This window comes from Salmo salar, chromosome ssa12 (genome assembly GCF_905237065.1).
Source record: "Salmo salar chromosome ssa12, Ssal_v3.1, whole genome shotgun sequence".
Classification (NCBI taxonomy): domain Eukaryota; kingdom Metazoa; phylum Chordata; class Actinopteri; order Salmoniformes; family Salmonidae; genus Salmo; species Salmo salar.
The window spans coordinates 19,164,383-19,187,448 of NC_059453.1; the positions used below are offsets into that span (position 1 = coordinate 19,164,383).

Below are 23,066 nucleotides of genomic sequence, written 5' to 3' on the forward strand. Positions count from 1 at the left end.
AATTAAATACCCACAGTTGACTCAGTTCACAGACTGTCAGCTAGACAGTGATTGTGCAATACCATCAGACTAAATTAGAGTAACAACCAAATAAAACAGACAAACAGGGAATGCTCAATGACCCAAAAAGACACTATAGTTCATTGTGTGAATCCCCACTTTATTTCCTATCATAAAGAACACCTGTGGAAATGGGCCGTGGTTTTAGACATCCATCTGACTCCACAACAAGACATGACTGAATAGTTGAATAGTGTCTAATCCAAATAATCAGCACAATGTCAGGTGTTAGTGCAGGGCTGGAACAGAAACCTGCACACCCAGTAGCTAGATCTCTAGAAGCAAGGTTGGCCATGCAATTTCTAGGTCTATGCATCGTTGCTTTAACAGTATTGGTGTAGTCATACAACTTATTCTAACAGTAAACCAATAGCATATTTAGAGCATTTAGAAAGTATTTAGACCCCTTGACTTTTCTCACATTTTGTTACGTTACAGCCTTATTCTAAAATGTATTAAATAATATTGTTTTCCTCATCAATCTACACACAATACCCCATAATGACATCACAATACCCCATAATGACAAAGTGAAAAACAGAAATACCTTATTTACATAAGTATTTAGACCCTTTGCTATGAGACTCAAAATTGAGCTCAGGTGCATCCTGTTTCCATTAATCATCCTTGAGATGTTTCTACAACTTGATTGGAGTCTACCTGCCATAAATTCATGTCAGAGCAAAAACCAAGCCATGCGGTCGAAGGAATTGTCCGTAGAACTTCGAGACAGGATTGTGTCAAGGCACAGATCTGAGGAAGGGTGACACATTTTTTTGCAGTATTGAAGATCCCCCAAGAAGACAGTGGTCACCATCATTCTAAAATGGAAGACGTTTGGAACCACCAAGACTCATCCTAGAGCTGGCCTCCCGTTCAAACAGAACAATCAGGAGAGAAGGGCCTTGGTCAGGGAGGTGACCAAAAACCTGATGGTCACTATGACAGAGCTCAAGAGTTCCTCTGTGGAGATGGGAGAACCTTCCAGAAGGACAACCATCTAAACAGCACTCCATCAATCAGGCCTTTATGATAGAGTGGCCAGACGAAAGCCACTCCACAATAAAAGGCACATGACAGCCCACTTGGAGTTCGCATAAAGGCTTCTTAGACCATGAGAAACAAGATTCTCTGGTCTGATGAAACCAAGATTGAACTCTTGGCCTGAATGCCAAGCGTCACGTCTGGAGGATACCAGGCACCATCCCTACGGTAAAGCATAGTGTTGGCAGCATCATGCAGTGGAGATGTTTTTCAGTGGCAGGGACTGGCAGACTATTCAAGATTGAGGGAAAGATGAACGGAGCAAAGTACAAAACAATTTCCACTGATGAGGCTAATATCCATATCATGCTGAAATAATAGAACAGGAAGCAAACAATTAGGGTTCTACATTGTGACATTAAAATACTCCTACTACAATGTTAAAAAATTCTACATTGTGACATCATTAAAATACTCCTTCTACAATGTTAAAACATTCAACATTGTGACATTATTTCATTGATATCATGAAACAACTCCTTCATGTATGTATTTTCTGATGTTTGAGATACTCTGATTTTATCAGAGTATCTCTTGTCACATTGATCACAGCTATGGGATTTCTCTCCTGTGTGTGTTCTCTGGTGTATAGTCAGATGGTGAGATGTAAGAAAACTCTCCCCACATTGATTACAGCTATAAGATTTCTCTCCTGTGTGTTTTCTCTGGTATGACAACAGGTTGCTTGACTGAGTAAAACTCCTCCCACATTGAGTACAGCTATAAGATTTCTCTCCTGTGTGTGTTCTCTGGTGTACAATCCAATGGCTTGATGTCTAAAACTTTCCACATTGATCACAGCTAAAAGGTTTCTCTCCTGTGTGAATTCTCATGTGTACTTTTAGTGAATTTGATCTTAAGTAGCTCTTCCCACAATCAAAACAGTGGTGAGATTTCTCTCCTGTGTGTACTCGCTGGTGTATTTTAAGTTCTGATGAAGATTTGCATCCTTTCCCACAGTCAGATCAGCGGTGAGATTTCTTCCCTGTGGGTCTCTGCTGGTGTTTCTTGAGGTGTTCTGATCTGGAGGGACTCTTCTCTGCCTCGTCAGCATCATGATGTTGTTGAGGCTCCCCAGGGGATCCACGATAGTCACGTCTCTCTCCTGCGTGAACAACATGCCAGACAGATGGTTAAAGGCCCACAACAGCAGAAATCCACTGTGAAAGGTGATGCCAATAGCGTAGCCATGATGTTGTACAACAATTGACATCTGTAATGAATGTTAAAATTATTTGACTTAAGACAGTCAAGTGAGCAACAGTCATATTTTGTCTTGTTTTCACATTAGTAGTAACATCGATGATTGCAGGGAAGAAATAAGTTATTAAAGTTGTTGAACCCCTAAGCAGTGTGCCAGACAACTTTTGGTCTCCAATATAGGCCCCTTTCTGTGTTTACTAAAAGTGGCGCATGAGGGCGATGCGCATGCAATTTGGTTGCAGAAACTCCTCCATGCTAATGAGGAAACCACTAGTTATACCAATACCATAGACCTACTATAGGACCCATAACGTCACCTAACAATAACCTAGACCTAGGACTATAAATCATGTAATATTTCAGGTGAAACAAGGAAACTACAATGTCTTTGTCATGACATTTCACAACCTAATCATCAGATAATTTTGTCAATAATCTCACTAGGCTACTCTGTAATGTGTTGTCATTCTAAATGTCCTGAATAAAGGAAAATAGCTCTGTGTGTTGAACAATAGCCTATCCATCAAGGAACATTTCTCTACACATTATGAGGTAAGTATCTCTGTCCAAACAGACTAACGAGACCCTACTGTAAATCAATCAGACAATAACACACTATAAACATCAATTTGTTAGGGATGTTGGAGCCAACGTGGAGCATGGCATAACTGTCTTTACCAGAGTAACGAATGAAGAAGCACTTTGGTTGTTGTTGCATGTCGTGGTGTTTGTCATGTGACTGTCATTCAGAAAAGGATTTCCTGGATCAGCTCATGATAGTTGAACATGTGACTGTAACTAAACATCTACAGTATTAAGTATTATGTGTAATTATTGAAGAACCGTGTAAATGACAGTATCCATTTGGGTGTTGTCAATAAAGTTAAGGTGACTCTCGGTTAGAACCATTGGATTTAGCAAACTCTGAAATGCTTTAGGATTTCTGTGCCCATGAAAACTGTTTCCCCAGCATAACATAAGGAGACACTAAATGTTACATAGATAGAGTGCATTTCAGAGATCTGAATACAAAAAACCTGTACTAACAGGACAATAACCTAAACCACAAGGCCAAATCTACACTGGAGGAGCTTACCAAGACGACATTGAATGTTCCTGAGTGGCCTAGTTACAGTTTGGACTTAAATCTTCTTGAAAGTCTATGGCAAGACTAGAAAATGGCTTTCTAGCAATGATCAACAACCAACTTGACAGAACATGAAGGATTTTAAAAATAATAATGAATATTCACATGAAGATCTGTCGCCTATTAGATGACATCACGACTTCCCATCAAGCCAACTCCTTGAATGCTCTACTACTTGAAGTGTCGATGACATCACCACTTCCTATCAAACTAACTAATTGAATGCTCTACTACTTGACAGTTGCAGTTGTTTATTAAACACTATTTTCAAAATAATATTTGTTTCCCTTTAGTATGTTTATACATTACTGTATTTATACATCGCTTTTCAACAGGAATTTTTTTTTTTTTTAAATCACTGGAGGACTTCATGAAGAATTCCGAATGTACAAAAACATATTCAAGTGTAGAATGTCCTTTAAAAATCACACACTAGCTCAACAACTGCAGAGTTTGTGTCCCTGTTTTATAAGATAGTACTCACTGTATTTACTGGTGTTAATCAGTTCTCCAGGCTTCTCTTCTTCGTCCTCCTCTAATGTGACAGTAATCTCACCCTCTTCATCCTTCATTCCAAAAACGTCTTCATCTTCTTTCACTTCATCCTCCACTCCAAAAACTGCATCTCCCTCCTTTTCTTTCACAGTAACATCCTCCTCCTCTTTCACTCTGAAGGAGTCTTTCTCTGTAACGTCTTTCTCTTCTTCTTTCACGGTAACGGCCTCACCCTCTACTTGTTTTTGTATTGTTACAGCCTCCTCTTCCTCCTCTTTCACGAGAGCTTCTTTCTCCGTCCAGCAGAGCTCTTCTTTAGCAGGAGAGTAGCTTAGTGAGCTCATGGTCGGGGATAATAGCTAGTTAGCATTAGCGACTAGACTGCTAACTTAACCAGCCAGCTAGCTGACTTACAACGTAAATATTAAATTAAATGGGGTAGCTAGTTGTTTCCACATAAGTATATTTAAATCATAGTGGCAATTAAACCACGAAATCGTATAAAGAACTTGAATGTTCCCACTTTGATGGCTAGCGAGCTGCTAGCGAGCTGCTGAGGTGGCTGCTAGCGAGCTGCTGAGGTGGCTGCAGTTGTTACACACACACACACACACACACACACACCGACAACACACACACTGCAGTTGTTGCAGAAGCGTTCCGTCCACTAGATTATACGTCACACTAGAAACATCGCCTGAAAGACACATATCGCCATCTGCTGTCTGGAGTGAGTAAACGCAGTTGAGGAGGGAAAACTTTTTTTATTCTTCATTGAATTATAATATTATAAAGCAGTTTAGGGAACGTTTTTTTCCTCTCCATTAAATAAGAATATTATTATTAACATGTACAAAGAGCAACAAGTGTTGTTCAGTTTTTACACTGGGAGCAGTGGTAAGGCTTTTCTCCTGTGTCCCCCCACTCATTCTCATTCAGGCTTCCCAACTGAATAAAACTCCACAGTGGGAACAGTGATAAGTCTGATCCCTCTCCTACCAAAGACAGAGTATTTAGTTAAATACGAAAAAGAGAACTGAATTAAACCTCCATAAAATAAAACTTTCTTCCTGCGAGGCTAGATTCCTCAAAAACCTGAAGTCAGTTTTCAGAACATACCATAATTTTCATAACTTGGTGGCTGCCCTAATAATAATAATAATGTAGAACATTAAATATAACCTTGCTTTCATGTTTATAGGCTGAGCAGAGCTCTATAATAGGGAATGGGAAAGGAGGATACCTTGTCAGTTGTACAACTGAATGCATTCAAATGAAATGTGTCTTCTGCATTTAACTCAACCCCTCTGAATCATAGAGGTGCGGGGTCTGCCTTAATTGCCATCCACGTCTTCGGTGCTCGGCTTTTCTTCAGTGTGTTTTCTCTCATGCCTTTTCAGGGTAGCTAACACGGTAAAACTCTTTCTACACTGGGAACATTGGAAAGGCTTTTCTCCTGTGTGTGTCCTCTCATGAGCTTTTAGGTCCCCTACTCTGGAAAATCTATTTTTACACTGGGAGCAGTGGTAAGGCTTTTCTCCTGTGTGTATTCTCTCATGCTCTTTTAGGTGCCCTCTCTGAGTAAAACTGTTTCCACAATGGGAACATTGGAATGGCTTTACTCCTGTGTGTATTCTCTCATGCCTTTTTAGGTTACTTAACACGATAAAACTCTTTCCACACTGGGAACATTGGAAAGGCTTTTCTCCTGTGTGTGTCCACTCATGCTCCTTCAGGCTCCTTGACTGAATAAAACTCATTCCACAATGGGAACAGTGATGAGGCTTTTCTCCTGTGTGTATTCTCTCATGCCTTTTCAGGTTAGCTAACACAGTAAAACGCTTTCTACACTGGGAACAATGGAAAGGTTCTTCTCCTGTGTGTGTCCACTCATGAGCTTTTAGGTCCCCTGATCGGGAAAATCTCTTTTCACACTGGAAGCAGTGGTAAGGCTTTTCTCCTCTGTGTATTCTCTCATGCCTTTTCAGATTAGCTAACAGGGTAAAAATCTTTCTACACTGGGAACACTGGAAAGGCTTTTCTTCTGTGTGTGTCCACTCATGTGCCTTCAGGCTCGCTAACTGAATAAAACTCATTCCACAGTGGGAACAGTGATAAGGACTTTCTCCTGTGTGTATTCTCTCATGCCTTTTCAGATTAGCTAACAGGGTAAAACTCTTTCCACACTGGGAACATTGGAAAGGCTTTTCTCCTGTGTGGGTCCTCTCATGAGCTTTTAGGTCCCCTGATCGGGAAAATCTCTTTTCACATAAGAAGCAGTGGTAAGGCTTTAATCCTGTGTGTGTACTCTCATGAGCTTTTAGGTCCCCTACTCGTGAAAAACTATTTTTACACTGGGAGCAGTGGTAAGGCTTTTCTCCTGTGTGTATTCTCTCATGCTCTTGTAGGTGCCCTCTCTGAATAAAACTCTTTCCACAATGGGAACACTGGAATGGCTTTTCTCCTGTGTGTATTCTCTCATGCCTTTTCAGGTTATTTAACACAGTAAAACTCTTTCCACACTGGGAACAGTGATAAGGCTTTTCTCCTGTGTGCGTCCACTCATGCTCCTTCAGGCTTCCTAACTGAATAAAACTCTTTCCACATTGGGAACATTGGAAAGGCTTTTCTCCTGTGTGTGTCCTCTCATGAGCTTTTAAGTCCCCTGATCCGGAAAATCTCTTTTCACATTGGAAGCAGTGGTATGGCTTTTCTCCTGTGTGTGTCCTCTCATGGCGTTTTAGGTTCCCTAACCAGCGAAAACTCTTTTCACAGTGGGAGCAGTGGTGTTGTCTCACTGGTTTGGATGTCTCTGGGTCTGGTTCCCCTGAAGGACTCTTCCTGCTGTCATAGCGAGAGTCTGCTCTTTCTCCTGTCAAAGACAAACAATATCTAGTTATACAGAGACCTAAATGAAACCTCCACATGATAAAACTGTCTTCCTATGAGGTTTAATCTAGACTAGATCCCTCAATAAATGAGCAGAACTGGTCATCACAGAGTGGCTGTAGTGCTTTGTAGGCTGGGTAAATCCATTTGAATTCAATACATTTTTGACAGCATCCCTTTTGATTTAAAAAAAAAAGCTTTCCTTACATGTTTGCCTATGGAAGAAGTGGTAAAAAAGTGACTTTTTGTAACAATGCAAAAACATTCATGAGATATACACTATCAGTCAAAAGTTTGGACACACCTAGTCATTCATGGGTTTTTCTTTATTTTTACTATTTTCTACATTGTAGAATAATAGTGAAGACATGACAACTATGAAATAACACATATGGAATCATGTAGTAACCAAAAAAGTGGTAAACAAATCAAAATATATTTTAGATTCTTCAAAGTAGCCACCCTTTGCCTTGATGACAGCTTTGCACACTCTTGGCAGTGTCTCAACCAGCTTCACCTGGAATGCTTTTCCAACAGTCTTGAAGGAGTACCCACATACGCTGAGCACTTGTTGCCTGCTTTTCCTTCACTTTGCGGTCCAACTCATCCCAAACCATTTCAATTGGGTTGAGGTCGGGTGATTGTGGAGGCCAGGTCATCTGATGCAGCACTCCATCACTCTCCTTTTTGGTCGAATAGCCCTTACAGCCTGGAGGTGTGTGGGGTCATTGTCCTGTTGAAAAACAAATGATAGTGGGACTAAGCGCAAACCAGATGGGATGGCGTATCGCTTCAGAATGCAGTGGTAGCCAGACAGGTGTGTGCCTTTCCAAATCATGTCCGATCAATTGAATTTACCACAGGTGGACTCCAATCAAGTTGTAGAAACATCTCAATGATGATCAATGGAAACAGTATGCACCTGAACTCAATTTCAAGTCTCATAGCAAACGGTCTGAATACTTATGTAAATTAAGGTATCTGTTTTTTCTTTTTAATAAATGTGACATGTTTTCTACAAACCTATTTTAGCTTTTTCATTATGAGGTATTGTGTGTACAGTCGTGGACAAAAGTTTTGATAATGACACAAATATTAATTTTCAAAGTCTGCTGCCTCAGTTTGTATGATGGCAATTTGCATATACTCCAGAATGTTATGAAGAGTGATCAGATGAATTGCAAAGTCCCTCTTTGCCATGCAAATGAACTGAATCCCCCAAAAACATTTCCACTGCATTTCAGCCCTGCCACAAAAGGACCAGCTGACATCATGTCAGTGATTCTCTCGTTAACACAGGTGTGAGTGTTGACGAGGACAAGGCTGGAGATCACTCTGTCATGCTGATTGAGTTTGAATAACAGATGAAGTTTCAAAAGGAGGGTGGTGCTTGGAATCATTGTTCTTCCTCTGTCATCCATGGTTACCTGCAAAGAAACACGTGCTGTAATCATTGCTTTGCACAAAAAGGGCTTCACAGGCAAGGATATTGCTGCCGGTAAGATTGCACCTAAATCAACCATTTATCGGATCATCAAGAACTTCAAGGAGAGCGGTTCAATTGTTGTGAAGGCTTCAGGGTGTCCAAGAAAGTCCAGCAAGTGCCAGGACCGTCTCCTAAAGTTGATTCAGCTGCGGGATCGGGGCACCACCAATACAGAGCTTGCTCAGGAATGGCAGCAGGCAGGTGTGAGTGCATCTGCACACACAGTGACGCGAAGACTTTTGGAGGATGGCCTGGTGTCAAGAAGGGCAGCAAAGAAGCCACTTCTCTTCAGGAAAAACATCAGGGACAGACTGATATTCTGCAAAAGGTACAGGGATTGGACTGCTGAGGACTGGGGTAAAGTCCTTTTCTCTGATGAATCCCAATTCCGACTGTTTGGGGCATCCGGAAAAAAGCTTGTCCGGAGAAGACAAGGTGAGCACTACCATCAGTCCTGTGTCATGCCAACAGTAAAGCATTCTGAGACCATTCATGTGTGGGGTTGCTTCTCAGCCAAGGGAGTGGGCTCACTCACAATTTTGCCTAAGAACACAGCCATGAATAAAGAATGGTACCAACACATCCTCCGAGAGCAACTTCTCCCAACCATCCAGGAACAGTTTGGTGACGAACAATGCCTTATCCAGCATGATGCTCCATAAGGCAAAAGTGATAACCAAGTGGCTCGGGGAACAAAACATCGATATTTTGGTTCCCTTGCCAGGAAACTCCCCAGACCTTAATCCCATTGAGAACTTGTGGTCAATCCTCAAGAGGCGGGTGGACAAACAAAAACCCACAAATTCTGACAAACTCCAAGCATTGATTATGCAAGAATGGGCTGCCATCAGTCAGGATGGGGCACAGAAGTTAATTGATAGCATGCCAGGGCGGATTGCAAAGGTCTTGAAAAAGAAGGGTCAACACTGGAAATATTGACTCTTTGCATCAACTTCATGTAATTGTCAATAAAAGCCTTTGACACTTATGAAAGGCTTGTAATTATACTTCAGTATTCCATAGTAACATCTGACAAAAATATCTAAAGACACTGAAGCAGCAAACTTTGTGGAAATTAATATTTGTGTAATTCTCAAAACGTAATTGATGAGGATTGTTATTTATTTAATCCATAGTAGAATAAGGCTGTAACGTAACAAAATGTGGAAAGACAGTGACATAAATAAGGGGTTAAAGACACATTTTATTTTGTATATATCTCAGATACATTTTATCTCTTAGATACAGGTCAGACACTTCAGAACAAACTTCCTTTAGATTTTTTGGGGGAAACAATGTTACTATGGTTACTGTTGTTCCATGTTGTGAATGTTATCCAATGTGTTACTATGGTTACTGTTCCATGTTGTGAATGTTATCCATTGTGTTACTGTGGTTACTGTTGTTCCATGTTGTGAATGTTATCCAATGTGTTACTATGGTTACTCTTGTTCCATGTTGTGAATGTTATCCAATGTGTTACTATGGTTACTGTTGTTCCATGTTGTGAATGTTATCCAATGTGTTACTATAGTTAGTGTTGTTCCATGTGTTTCTACAGTACTATACTGGGGAAGCCCTTCATGTTGGAGGGTGTTTTATCTTTGACACTTCAGCAACTGGTTACAGTGTGTTATTACAAGGCGTGGAGATGGTTGCATGGAAGTTCCTTTATATAATGTGGAACTGGAATCTGACCTTTTGTCTCATTCCGTTGTCGTTGGAGTGAGGCCTAGCCTACCGGTGAAATATTGGGAAATTATTTGGCTGGAGGGAAGGTTGTGCCAAATCCTGTTGTTTGTAAGGAACTCAGAATTGAGGAACCTGATGGGTTATCAGAAAAGTACCCTACAGTGTTCCCAGCATGTGCCATTACACGTGCTCTGTCTAAGAAAGTCACCGGGAGCAAGTCTAGTGTTGAGGATGTCAGCGATCCCACCATGGTCCATCTGTCTGAGACGTTTATGGGTGATCCTGATTTCGGTAAACCTCCTGAGTTGACCTCTCCTTTGAAAACCCCAAAGGTGAGAGTTCATAGAACCTCTGAATGAAGAGAGGATCCCTACAGATGACATATGGATGTTTCTAGGAAGCAGCTGATTGCTGAACAGAGTAAAGATGTTTCTAGGAAGCAGCAGATTGCTGGAGAGAGTAAAGATGTTTCCCTCTCCCCTCTTTTTGCTGAGATACATCCAGGGGAGGAGTTTAATGAAGTTTGTGTTGGTAATTTTGACAGAAATGGCGCTCCAACGAGGAAATGGAGCTCTAACGAGGAAACGGCATTCTAATGAGGAAATGGCGTTCTCGCGCCACTTCTGGACAAGACGATTGGCCCAGTTTATATCAAATTGTTGTTCCAGTTGCGCTTCGACAAGAGATACTGAGGTTGGCTCACGATGGTAGTATGGCAGGCCACCTTGGGGTCAACAAGACGTCTGAAACAGGATGTTGTGGCTCACGATGGTAGTATGGCAGGCCATTTTGGGGTCAACAAGATGTCTGAAACAGGATGTTGTGGCTCACGATGGTAGTATGGCAGGCCATCTTGGGGTCAACAAGACGTCTGAAACAGGATGTTGTAGCTCACTGTAAATCCCGTGGCGTTTGCCAGCGGACAGGTAAACCGAACCAAGCTGTACCGGTTGCACCTTTGCAGCCTATTCCTGCTTTTGACAAACCTTTCAGCAGGGTTCTGGTGGACTGTGTTGGTCCTTTGCCCAAAGCCAAGAGTGGTAAGTATTTCAGTTAACTAGTGATAGACTATTTACAATGCAGACATGATATAGTAGTTCATATGTATCTGGTTGAGTGTACTCTTCTGTTTGAGAGATATTTTTGGCATTCTTGCCGGGGAACGTCACAATGGATGTTAAAAAAAAACACTTTCCTACATTTCCGCGCATCAGGCCAAGTAGTTCTATGCTCAGTTGGGTGCTCCCTCAACATGATCAGGACAGAGAAACCAGACATGCTCATTGCTCACATGGAGTACTCCAAACAAAAAGACAATGAAAAAATGGACAAATGTTGTAAATGATGGTTCTGAAATAAACCAAAACTGGTTTCTCACAAGCGTAGCAGGTTTTGAACAGACGTTTCCACTCCGAGAATGACAATGGTAAATGACTGTAAGGAAATTCTGAAGAGAGACTCACCTATATCTTCACCACACAACCCTCCCCTTCTTCTCAATAATCAGCGAGGCCAATTGCCACACGCGCTGCCCAAATAGGCATAAGCCTCCAAGCTTGTGATTTGAAACCAAACACAGGTATTTTTTTAAAGACGCTAATGATTCCTGATTCCTCAGTGGCAACGTCATGCTTTCTGGTGAAGTATTTTATTGATTTCTGTATAGACAGGAGTAATTATATCATTTGGGACAATTTATTTAACCTGTTTAGGATAGAGGGCAGTATTTTCACGGCCGGATAAAAAACGTACCCGATTTAATCTGGTTATTACTCCTGCCCAGAAACTATAATATGCATATAATTATTTGATTTGGATAGAAAACACCCTAACGTTTCTAAAACTGTTTGAATGGTGTCTGTGAGTATAACAGAACTCATATGGCAGGCCAAAACCTGAGAAGATTCTATATGGGAAGTGCCCTGTCTGACCATTTCTTGTCCTTCTATAGCCTCTTTATCAAAAATAGAGGATCTCTGCTGTAACGTGACATTTTCTAAGGCTCCCATAGGCTCTCAGAAGGCACCAGAACGTGGAATGAGATCTCTGCAGTCCCTGGGCGAAAAACAGTAGGGGTTTTGGAAAGTGGTCGTTCTGAGAACAATGACACTGGCGCGCCTGTGCATGTGAAGACTCCATTTTCTATTTTCAGTGTTTGAACGAAAACAAGGTCTCCCGGTTGGAATATTATCGCTATTTTACGAGAAAAATCGCATAAAATTGATTTTAAACAGCGTTTGACATGCTTCGAAGTACGGTAATGGAATATTTAGAATTTTTTTGTCACGATACGCGCCGGCGCGTCACCCTTCAGATAGTGTCTTGAACGCAAGAACAAAACACAGCTATTTGGATATAACTATGGATTATTTGGAACCAAAACAACATTGTGTGTTGAAGTAGAAGTCCTGGGAGTGCATTCTGACGAAGAACAGCAAAGGTAATCCAATTATTCTTATAGTAAATCTGAGTTTGGTGAGTGCCAAAATAGCTAGCCATGATGGCCGGGCTATCTACTCAGAATATTGTAAAATGTGCTTTCACCGAAAAGCTATTTTAAAATCGGACACCGCGATTGCATAAAGGAGTTCTTTATCTATAATTCTTAAAATAATTGTTATGTTTTTTGTGAACGTTTATCGTGAGTAATTTAGTAAATTCACCGGAAGTTTTCGGTGGGTATGCTAGTTCTGACCATATATATATTGATTGCAATCGTTCCCGAATGAGTGAGCGTTCATGTGCAAAGGATTAGCATTTCAATTGTTAATATTTATCAACTCTGTAGTGTCTTCTCAGCTGACCCCCACCCCCCCTTTTGTCTAACGAGCCACGATGCCAGTTTAGCCCACTAGGGCACATTCTCCTATCATTTCCTTGTAACCATATCTGTTTGTTTATGCATTTCTGTGAATTATTTAGTTTAGTAAATAAATGATTTTAAGACAATTGAGGTATGGATGACTCATAGTGAAGACTGGGTTTGTGCAGATAACCAACAATTTACGACATTTGGAATGAGACCAAGGTAAAGAATACGTCATTAAATCAGAAGACTCAGAGATCAGATATTATGATATCTGAAAGTTATATTAGGAAAATTATAACTTTGTAATCTGAATATTTTCCTTGGTACCCCGACCTCGTAGTTAATTACAGTTACACGATTAATCAGTTTAATCACGTAATAATAATTACAGAGAGTTATTTGATAAACATGTCTTCCGTTTTAATGATGCCAAAGACACGACATAGTGGTGGGTCTAACAGAACAGGAGAGAAATGACAGTGGTGGGTCTAATAGAACCAGTTGGACCCACCACTATTTCAATTCTCTCCTGTTCTATTAGACCCACCACTATGTCATTTCTCTCCTGTTCTATTAGACCCACCACTACGCCATTTCTCTCCTGTTCTATTAGACCCACCACTATGTCATTTCTCTCCTGTTCTATTAGACCCACCACTACGCCATTTCTCTCCTGTTCTATTAGACCCACCACTATGTCATTTCTCTCCTGTTCTATAAGACCCACCACTATGTCGTTTCTCTTCTGTTCTTTAGACCCACCACTACGTCATTTCTCTCCTGTTCTATTAGACCCACCACTACGCCATTTCTCTCCTGTTCTATTAGACCCACCACTATGTCATTTCTCTCCTGTTCTATTAGACCCACCACTATGTCATTTCTCTCCTGTTCTATTAGACCCACCACTATGTCATTTCTCTCCTGTTCTATTGGACCCAACACTATGTCATTTCTCTCCTGTTCTATTAGACCCACCACTATGTCATTTCTCTCCTGTTCTATTGGACCCACCACTATGTCATTTCTCTCCTGTTCTATTAGACCCACCACTACGCCATTTCTCTCCTGTTCTATTAGACCCACCACTATGTCATTTCTCTCCTGTTTTGTTAGACCCACCACTATGTCATTTCTCTCCTGTTCTATTAGACCCACCACTATGCCATTTCTCTCCTGTTCTATTGGACCCACCACTATGTCATTTCTCTCCTGTTCTACTGGACCCACCACTATGTCATTTCTCTCCTGTTCTATTGGACCCACCACTATGTCATTTCTCTCCTGTTCTATTAGACCCACCACTATGTAATTTCTCTCCTGTTCTATTAGACCCACCACTATGTCATTTCTCTCCTATTCTATTAGACCCACCACTATGTCATTTCTCTCCTATTCTATTAGACCCACCACTATGTAATTTCTCTCCTGTTCTGTTAGACCCACCACTATGTCATTTCTCTCCTGTTCTGTTAGACCCACCACTATGTCATTTCTCTCCTGTTCTATTAGACCCACCACTATGTCATTTCTCTCCTGTTCTATTAGACCCACCACTATGTCATTTCTCTCCTGTTCTATTAGACCCACCACTATGTCATTTCTCTCCTGTTCCATTAGACCCACCACTATGTCATTTCTCTCCTGTTTTGTTAGACCCACCACTATGTCATTTCTCTCCTGTTCTATTAGACCCACCACTGTCATTTCTCTCCTGCTCTATTGGACCCACCACTATGCCATTTCTCTCCTGTTCTATTGGACCCACCACTATGCCATTTCTCTCCTGTTCTATTGGACCCACCACTATGTCATTTCGCTCCTGTTCTATTGGACCCACCACTATGTCATTTCTCTCCTGTTCTATTGGTTTTCATATCAACTTTATTTCGTTGTCCCGAAGCCAAAAGGCACAATCCTAGTTGTTGCAGCTTTAGACTCCCCCTCTTTCTAAGTTTCTAACAGAGATTTTCATCTCTGTCAGATATGAACCTCTATCAGGTGGACTGTATAGAACGGTGTGTTCATCTCTGTCAGACATGAACCTCTACCAGGTGGACTGTATAGAACGATGTGTTCTAATAAAAACACTATAGGAGTTGTCTCCAGATGGCTATGCATATTCATGACATGAGTAGTAGCTTTGCATTTCTCTCCATTGAATACAGGCGGTTGACGTCAACAACCCTCATAGAATATATATAAAAATAGATTACAATAATAAGAAGTATCCACCAATCCAAAGAAAGGGTAGGCAGGAGCTAGAGAAACAGCAGTGGTGCTTTCTGGACAACGACTCCCCTTGTTTGGGCGGAGAGTCATCTTGTCAGTATATCCATAATCTTTGGTGTAGCCAACCCAACTCTCGCATGGCACTATTGGGGGGCACGGTGTGTAGTAAAACATCACTACACGAAAATCACAACATGCCGTGCCCCCCAGATATATATTTGAGAAGGGTCTATGTTAAGTCACTTTTTGGAAACGGAATGGAGAAAACAAGAGGTAGCTTTCTCTCCACGTCGTCTGATTCTAGACATATCAGTCATCATCCTAGGGCCCTCCGTTGAAGAGGTATTGACGAGCCAACTCCGAATATCCAAAGTTAAAAACAAATTTAAGGCGGCACTTACTGGTGTTAATCAGATCTCCTATCTCCTCCTCTTCATCTTTCAATGTGACAGTAATCTCGCCTTCCTTCTTCACTCCAAAAACGACATCCTCCTCTTTCTCAGTAACATCCTCCTCCTCTTTCACTCTGAACGCGTCTTCCTCTTCTTTCACTGTAACGTCTTTCTCTTCTTCTTTCACTGTATCAGCCTCCTCACCCGCTACTTCTTGTTTTACTGTGACATCCTCCTCTTCCTTCTCCTCTTTCACGACAATGTTCAGCCCCAGAGCTTCTTTCTCCGTCCAGCCGACCTCCTCTTCTTTAACAGGAGGGGAGTAGTTTAGGGAGCTCATGTTCGGATATGTTAGCTAGCTAGCTATCATTAGCGACTAAGCTAGTGCTAACTTAACCAGCCAGCTACTATAGCTGACTAATACAAAATAACGTAATATTACATGACATGGGTTAACAAGAAGATACGACAGAAGTGTGTCTAAACCACAGCAGCTAATATACACCGAAAGCGTATAAATAGCTTCAATATGTTGGCTAGCAAGCTACCGAGGTGATGACTAGCTGTTTTTGAACAACCGTCCACTAGATTATACGTCACGCTATCAGCATCGCCTGAAAGACGCACATCGCCGTCTGCTGACTGGAGTGGGAAACGCATTTGAGGATCATATTTTATTTTCAGACAAAGATTATTTGAAATGAATTTAATTAAATAATACCATTATATTGACACATACAAAGACAGGAATATGTTGATTGTTTAGTGCGAATAAAAAATGTTTACCACAGCATATTTAAGGCCGTTTCATTAAGTCATACTACATCTAAATTGGCAGCTAGCTACTGTAGGTCTATACTGCTCCTACAAGGTGTAACAATACCTCATATAGATGTATATAAGGAACAGACTAGGTCTATACTGCTCCTACATGGTGTAACAATACATCATATAGATGTATATAATGAACAGACTAGGTCTATACTGCTCCTACATGGTGTAACAATACATCATGTAGATGCATATAATGAACAGACTAGGTCTATACTGCTCCTACATCGTGTAACAAAAGTTTGGGGTCACTTAGAAATGTCCTTGTTTTTGAAAGAAAATCAAAAAAAATTGTCCATTAAAATAACATCAAATTGATCAGAAATACAGTGTAGACATTCTTAATGTTGTAAATGACTATTGTAGCTGGAAACGGCTGATTTCTTATGGAATATCTACATAGGCGTACAGAGGCCCGTTATCAGCAACCATCACTCCTGTGTTCCAATGGCACGTAGTGTTAGCTAATCCAAGTTTATCATTTTAAAAGGCTAATTTATCATTAGAAAACCCTTTTGCAATTATGTTAGCACAGCTGAAAACTGTTGTGCTGATTTAACAAAGCTTTTGTAAACAGTGCGTGGGCCTTGTTCTTTAACAAAGCTTTTGTAAACAGTGTTGTTGCATAACAATCAGGCAGTAGAACAACAATAATCATCACCCTCTTGACCAATCTTCCCTCTCCTTAACATTGGGTTTAATTCAGACCCTGTAAGTGTGCTAGGTTTTCACTGGGTTTAATTCAGACCCTGTCAGTATGCCAGGTTATCACTGGGTTTAATTCAGACCCTGTCAGTATGCCAGGTTATCATTGGGTTTAATTCAGACCCTGTCAGTATGCCAGGTTATCATTGGGTTTAATTCAGACCCTGTCAGTGTGCCAGGTGGACATTGGGTTTGATTCAGACCCTGCCAGTGTACCAGGTGGACATTGGGTTTGATTCAGACCCTGCCAGTGTATCAGGTGGACATTGCGTTTGATTCAGACCCTGCCAGTGTACCAGGTGGACATTGGGTTTGATTCAGACCCTGCCAGTGTACCAGGTGGACATTGGGTTTGATTCAGACCCTGCCAGTGTACCAGGTGGACATTGGGGTTGATTCAGACCCTGCCAGCATGGCCAGAAATGTACTCCAAGGTCAGTAACTTATAACCACAGAACCACCCCAGACCTTTCATGCATGACTAAAAACACCTAAGTATTAGATGTACTGCCCTGGTCTAGTATGTCACTGCCTCGGACACCATTCACAATGCTGGCTGAGGTACGAGTAAAACATGACATATTATTTCCTAATTGTAAGAAATTCCCCAATCTTTTAAAAAAAAGATCTGAAATGGCAAGGCTTTAGTTCAGTGGGCTTTTCCATTGTTGAGGAAAGCAGGGGAAGTGTTGTGAGTAACAGAACTGCCTACGATGTGGCGGAGTGGACGCTGCTCACTGATTGGCTGTAGTGACAAGGGTCCCTCCAAAAATCTATCACTATTCCAACTCAAATTCTCCCCCAAATCCACCACTAATAGGCCAAGCCTCCACAGACCCTGTCTTGTATCGACAAACAGAACAAATCATTTCACATTCAAATATATCATTTTAAATAGCTCAATTCAATCCAGCTGGGCCTTTTTAACACAGACAGTTGTTCCTGCTGTAGATGTTATGCCTTTGTACTGATCTAGGATCAGTTCTCCTCCACAATGCATACACAGTACCTTTCAATTGTTTGGACACACCTACAAATTCTATGTTTTTTCTTTATTTTAACTATTGTCTACATTGTAGAATAATAGTGAAGACAACACAACTATGAAATAACTCATATGGAATCATGTAGTAACCAAAAAAGTGTTAAACAAATCTAAATATATTTTATATTTGAAATCCTTCAAAGTAGCCACCCTTTGCCTTGATGACAGCTTTTCACACTCTTTGCATTCCCTCAACCAGCTTCACCTGGAATGCTTTTCCAACAGTCTTGAAGGAGTTCCCACATATGCTGAGCGCTTGTTGGCTGCATTTCCTTCACTCTGCGGTCCGATTCATGATAGGAGATGGAATGATGGTCAAAAGATAAAAGTAAAAGTTTAAAAAAAGTCTAAATAAAACATAATAAAAAGTACATTTCAATGACACTAAGTTGTAGTGTTTTTACAACTAATGCCGGTTTGCCTGAGGCTGATGCCGTGCAGGTGTTGGAACATATGCATATACACACACTCTCATTCAAATAAACACATACAAGAACACACACATACATGTAATAGTGCCAGACATGCACACAAACATATAAAGTGGGCATTGCTGTTATGATTTGAGTTGTCCTTGATGTCCTTTGTTTTAAATGTATTATTTTGTTTTCTTTTTTTGCATTGTTGTTTGCTGTTTTCTTCTGTCTTTTCCTTTTTTCTCTTTAGTTCATTCTCTTGGTTGTTGGTGCATTGGGGGGTTCTTGGGGGGTGGGGAATGGAATTAATTGTATTTTTCTTTTTTTCCGGGGGTGGGGGGGGGACTGTGGGAGGGGTCTCGAATGGTTGGGGGACAGCTATTGTGGAACTGTGGGGGGATCTTGAAGGGTTCGGGTTTCACAAGATTGTGATCATGAAAAAGGAAACTATGACATATATTTTATATCGCTATCATGCACACGCATCCTCACACATAAGGATGGCTCTGTTGCGGAAAGACTGATACATGTTTGATAGTGTCCTGATGCTGTATTGTTTGTCCTTCGTGTTCTAATACTTTAATGTTACCCCTTCCTTGTGTTTTTTTGTCATAAATAATAATATATATTTTTTTAAATCACTTACTGTTGAGAGTTAGAATAGAAGAAAAGACAAGGTGTAATTTCAAAATGTGGTTGTGCATCAGCAGTTTTTCTCTTGAAAAAAAATAAAGAGGGGGGGAAAAGTACATTCTACACAAATTACCTTCATTATATCAAAGAACAAATGTGTGTGCCTGAGGGGAAATTAACTTTCATACAGCCAAAAGGGGTGAGAAGTTACACCAATATCAGTGGACAAATTGCACTGCTGCTGAAAAACATCCCCACAGCATGATGCTGCCACCACCATGCTTCACTGTAGGGATGGTGCCAATTTTCCTCCAGACGCGACACTTGGCATTCAGGCCAAATAGTTCAATCTTGGTTTAATCAGACCAGAGAATCTTGTTTCTCATGGTCTGAGAGTCCTTTAGGTGCCTATTGGCAAACTCTAAGCAGGCTGTCATGTGCCTTTTACTGAGGAGTTGCCTCCATCTGGCCTCTCTACCATAAAGACCTGATTGGTGGAGTGCTGCAGAGATGATGGTCCTTCTGGAAGGTTCTCCCATCTCCACAGAGGAACTCTGGAGCTCTGTCAGAGTGACCATCGGGTTCTTGGTCACCTCCCTTACCAAGGCCCTTCTCCCCCAATTGCTGTTTGGCTGGATGGCCAGCTCTTGGAAGAGTCTTGGTGGTTCCCAACTTTTTCCATTTCAGAATGATGGAGGCCACTGTGTTCTTGGGGACCTCCAATGCTGCAGACATTTTTTGGAACCCTTCCCCAGATCTGTGCCTCGACACAATCCTGTCTCAGAGCTCTACAGACAATTCCTTTGACCCCATTGCTTGGTTTTTGCTCTGACATGCACTGTGAACTGTGGGACCTTATATAGAGAAGTGTGTGCCTTTCCAAATCATGTCCAATCAATTGAATTTACCACAGGTGGACTCCAATCAAGTTGTAGAAACATCTCAAGGATGTTTAATGGAATCAGGATGCATCTGAGCTCAAGTTCGAGTCTCAGAGCAAAGGTTCTGAATACTTAAGTAAATACATTTGTAAACATTTCTAAAAACCTGTTTTGGGTTTGTATTGTGATGTCATTGTGGGCTATTGTGATGTCATTATGGGGTATTGTGTGTGTAGATTGATTAGGGCAAAACATTATTCGATTTTAGAATAAGGCTGTAACGTAACAAAATGTGGAAAAGGTGAAGGGGTCTGAATACTTTACGAATGCACTGTATATCGCTGGCAGAGTTTTCTACTGCTGGGAGAGTTTTCTACCGCTGGCAGAGTTTTCTACCATTGGCAGTTTTGTACACAGTCATGTGATGCATGGTACAGAAAAGTCCAATCTTAGGAGAGTACATGGGAGGCACTATATTGTGTATCTGATCAAAACCACTGATACAGGTGCCCCTTCACCCTCTGGTGGGATGGATCATGTCTACAGAGAAACCTAGATTCAAATACTTAGATTTGTGTGTATTGGGTATATGTTGTGAAATTGTTAGATATTACTTGTTAGATATTACTGCACTGTCTGAGCTAGAACCACAAGCATTTCGCTACACCCGCAATAACATCTGCTAAACACGTGTATGTGACCAATAAAATGTCATTTTTATTTGAAATAAACATCTTATTTATCAAAGGTGCTTTTGGCTGGAGTCAAAATGGCTCCAAAGGATTTGAATTTGGTAAAAGTCCATATTGATACAGAAACACTAAACCATGATTTAAATGTATTAAGAACAAGTTGATTGACAAAGTCATGAAAAATTGGAAGAATTGAATGAACCACATTTTGGCTATGATAAAAGATATGCCTCTGGGGTCAAAATGAACCATGTCAGAAGTATGGTTCAATCCAAATGTGTAGTGGGTGTAAAGTTTGTTTTAAATTCTCATTCATTAAAAACGAATCAATCAACACATGCTTCTCTTTGAACGACTTAATATAATATTAAACTTTTATGAAATAAATGAAAAATAAACTTTTGGTTCCTCAACTGCGTTGCCCAGTCCATTCAGCAGATGGCGCTGTGCGTCTTTTAGGTTCAGGAGATGCTGCCAGTCTGACGTATAATCTAGTGGACGGGACGCTCCTTCAACAACAACAGCTAGTCAGACACCTCAGTAGCTTTCTAGCAAGCATAGCTACAACATTCACGCTATTTACACTGTTTTGGTGTATATTAGTCGCTGTGTATTAAACACACTTCTGTCGTATGTACTTGTTGGCCCATTTAATTATATATTTACGTTGTTTTTCAGCTAGATGGTTTGCTAAATTAGCTTAGAACTAGGCTAGTCGCTAATGCTAGCTAGCTAACGTCTCCGACCATGAGTTCACTTAGCTACTCTCCTCCTGATAAAGAGGAGGTCTGCTGGACGGAGAAAGAAGCTCCCGTGAAAGAGGAGGAAGACGAGAAGCATGTTACAATACAAAAACAAGTAGAGGGTGAGGCTGTTACCGTGAAAGAAGAAGAGAAAGCCGTTTTAGTGAAAGAAGAGGAAGACGCGTTCAGAGTGAAAGAGGAGGAGGATGTTACAGTAAAAGAAGAGGTGGCAGTGAAAGAGGAGGATGCCGTTTTTGGAGTGAAAGAGGAGGAGGGGGAGATTACTGTCACATTGGAGGAAGAGGAGGAGGTTGGAGATCTGTTTAACACCAGTAAGTACCGTCTCTGCAGTCGTTGAACCAATATGCAGTAAAGGGATTCTACACTTTAATGTTGTTCTGTAGGAATGGCTGAAGCTACACTGTAATGTGTAGAACATCAAGAGTGGACCATCAACAACACGTTAACAATTGATCAAATGCATCCAATAACAATGCCTGAAATACTGTAGTCCTCAATATCTCCTATTAGCTTAGCCCAAGATGTTCTCTTAAAGGGGCAATCAGCAGTTGTTACATCCATTTTGGGACTTTTACATTAATGATATGTACCCGTTGTTTCTTGAAGAATTCACTTATAAATGCCTCATGAGCTTAGTTCAACTGTTGTGCCCCATCAGAACCCAAAATATAAGCTTTTTGTTTTACTCCTATGTTTGTCAGTAAATATAAACAAACACTGTATATCCTCAAAACATGGTTCAAACTATAATGTTGATATCATGGATGGTTACATTTCTCCAGCCCCATCCCTCAGCTTTTTACCAAAATGGGCAGGGAGTACGCTTTGTTATTGTTTCTACTGCTGATTTCTGCCCCTGTTACTCCTCAAGGTCCAAGGACTGTACGTTATTTTCAGAGGTAGACTGGCTCTGGCAGCTAAAATAGTCAAATATTCCATCTAAATGTGAATTGATTCTCAATTGCGATACGTTTCTAGAAACATAAATCGCTGTACTTTCATATCACATCAAAATAATTTCACACTATACTTAAATACCACATCAAAATAATTTCACACAATACTTTCATATCACATCAAAATAGGTAACCAGTTGCGACGCACCAAACGGTAAACCAAATTAGTTTCTCGTCATTTCTCCTTCCTTCAGGCTTCTTTTTCTTCTTTGGACTTTATATGGCGGTTGGCAACCAACTTTAAGGTGCCTTACCACCATCAACTGGACTGGAGTGTGGACCTCAGATCATCTTTCAATCACCCATGTGGGAATATACCAAGACAGTCTGAAGAGGGCACAACAAAACCTTTTCCCCCTCAGGAGACTGAAAAGATTTGACATGGGTCCCCAGATCCTCAAAAGGTAATACAGCTGCACCATCGAGAGCATCCTGACCGGTTGCATCACCGCCTGGTATGGCAACGGCTTGGCATCTGAGCGTAAGGCGCTACAGAGGGTAGTGCGAACGGTCCAGTACATCACTGTGGCCAAGCTTCCTGCCATCCTGGACCTATATAATAGGCGGTGTCAGAGGAAAGCCCACAAAATTGTCAGAGACTCCAGTCACCCAAGTTTTAAACTGTTTTCCCTGCTACCGCACGGCAAGTGGTACCGGAGAGCCAAGTCTAGGACCAAAAGCCTCCTCAACAGCT

The 23,066-nt window shown here is 41.0% G+C and overlaps 1 protein-coding gene across 1 annotated transcript; it reads right to left on the bottom strand.

Annotated features, from left to right (window-relative positions):
- Positions 1-4,704: 4,704 nt before the first annotated feature.
- Positions 4,705-16,337, bottom strand: LOC106564406 (zinc finger protein 184-like). Its single transcript, XM_014130500.2, has 3 exons — positions 16,333-16,337; positions 15,459-15,559; positions 4,705-6,821 (listed from the first exon to the last, which is right to left on the bottom strand). Exons 1-3 carry the CDS (start codon positions 16,335-16,337, stop codon positions 5,284-5,286), a joined length of 1,644 nt encoding a protein of 547 aa, XP_013985975.2. The 3' UTR covers positions 4,705-5,283.
- Between the last annotated feature and the right edge of the window lie 6,729 nt (positions 16,338-23,066).